The sequence below is a fragment of the Brassica napus genome, chromosome A1 (assembly GCF_020379485.1).
Source record: "Brassica napus cultivar Da-Ae chromosome A1, Da-Ae, whole genome shotgun sequence".
Classification (NCBI taxonomy): Eukaryota; Viridiplantae; Streptophyta; class Magnoliopsida; order Brassicales; family Brassicaceae; genus Brassica; species Brassica napus.
The window spans coordinates 15,211,189-15,212,681 of NC_063434.1; the positions used below are offsets into that span (position 1 = coordinate 15,211,189).

Below are 1,493 nucleotides of genomic sequence, written 5' to 3' on the forward strand. Positions count from 1 at the left end.
TCATCGGTCTAACTGGATTAGCTAATGATTGCGGCGGAAACCCTAGGAGACTCAAATGGCGATTTCAGATCATGATCTCCTTTGAGATTGTGATCTCCATTTAACCTCTCGTTCTTTGGCGTGAGGTTACCACAAGTCTGCTGTTTCAATCATTCAATCGGTACCTTCATCAGAAGGCTTGCAGATCAACGCTCTTACCACCTTTTTGAAGCTCCGATCCGATCAATATTGCTCTACTGAGGAAGTCTTTAATCTCTTCAGCTATAGATCGGATCGTTCAAGACATCACGATATTGATAGCTTGATAATATTTCCTGGCGTGACTCTTAAAGCACCGCCTCTCTAAATACCTTTTAACGATGAATCGTGTACTTTCAGCTCATATGACTGACGTGAAAGGGAAAGGAATCTGTTATGATAATGATGATGAACCCATTCAATTAACAGATCAGGATGACTCTCATACCATTCGCGACTACCGACTCTCTCTAATCGGGAAGATTCTTAACCCTAAGAAGCAATTGGTGGAGAAGTTGATCCAGACCATGCCGGCGCAGTGGGAGATGCAGGATAAGATCACGGCTAACGATCTTGGTAATGGAAAGTTCCTCTTAAACTTTGCGACTGAAGAGGATCTCCTGTCCGTGCTACGACAAGGGCCCTTTCACTATATTTTTTGTATGTTTGTGCTTGTAGGATGGGAGACTGTGGTTCACGACGACTACCCATGGTTCATCCCGTTTTGGGTTGAGATCACGGGAATTCCGTTACATCTGTGGACAATAAAAAATCTCAGAAACATTGGGAACAAACTAGGTCTCGTTGATACGATTGAACTCGAGGGAGGACGCATGCTTATCGATGTTGATACTAGGAAACCTCTCACATTCATCAGGAAGATAGCATCACCAGAAGGAGATGAAGTCTCCATTCAAATTCATTATGAAAAGCTTTTTAAGAATTGCAAAACATGTGGGATGGTTACTCATGAGCTGGCTTATTTTCCAACAAAAGAGCCTACTCTGAGAAGCCAGGGAGAGCGGCCTTATGAGAAGAAGAAACAACAGTCATGAAGGATTAAGGATAGCACGGGGACACACGAGGCTGTTAATGTGAAAAGCATTGCTCCTTATGCTCATAGACCACAAGCAGGTGATATTGGAGGACCACCTACTCAACAGTCAGCTGGCTTAATGGTGCAAGATACCGAGCAGAGTAGTGGGAAAAGGATTGCGAGTTTGACGGTCAATCCATCTCGTCATGCTCATGATGATAACGTGACTAAACGACCTAGAGTTTCTCCTCGGTTGATAACTTTCTCTCCTACGGAGGAAGTGCTACCGGTTGATGCTCAGGTTATTGGTGCTTTAAATGACATGGAGATTACAAGTAATAGAGCTGAAAGGTTACACAACACAGTTATGGTTGAGGGAGATAATGAAGATGATTTGCTTGGAGAAGACTTAATGGATATGGAGGCTGACATCGTTTAG

General features: G+C 43.4%; 1 protein-coding gene across 1 annotated transcript; it reads left to right on the plus strand.

Moving 5' to 3' along the window:
• Positions 1 to 359: 359 nt before the first annotated feature.
• Positions 360 to 1,493, plus strand: LOC106404122. The gene is made up of 3 exons (XM_013844868.1): positions 360 to 594; positions 697 to 1,066; positions 1,142 to 1,493. Exons 1-3 carry the CDS (start codon positions 360 to 362, stop codon positions 1,491 to 1,493), a joined length of 957 nt encoding a protein of 318 aa, XP_013700322.1.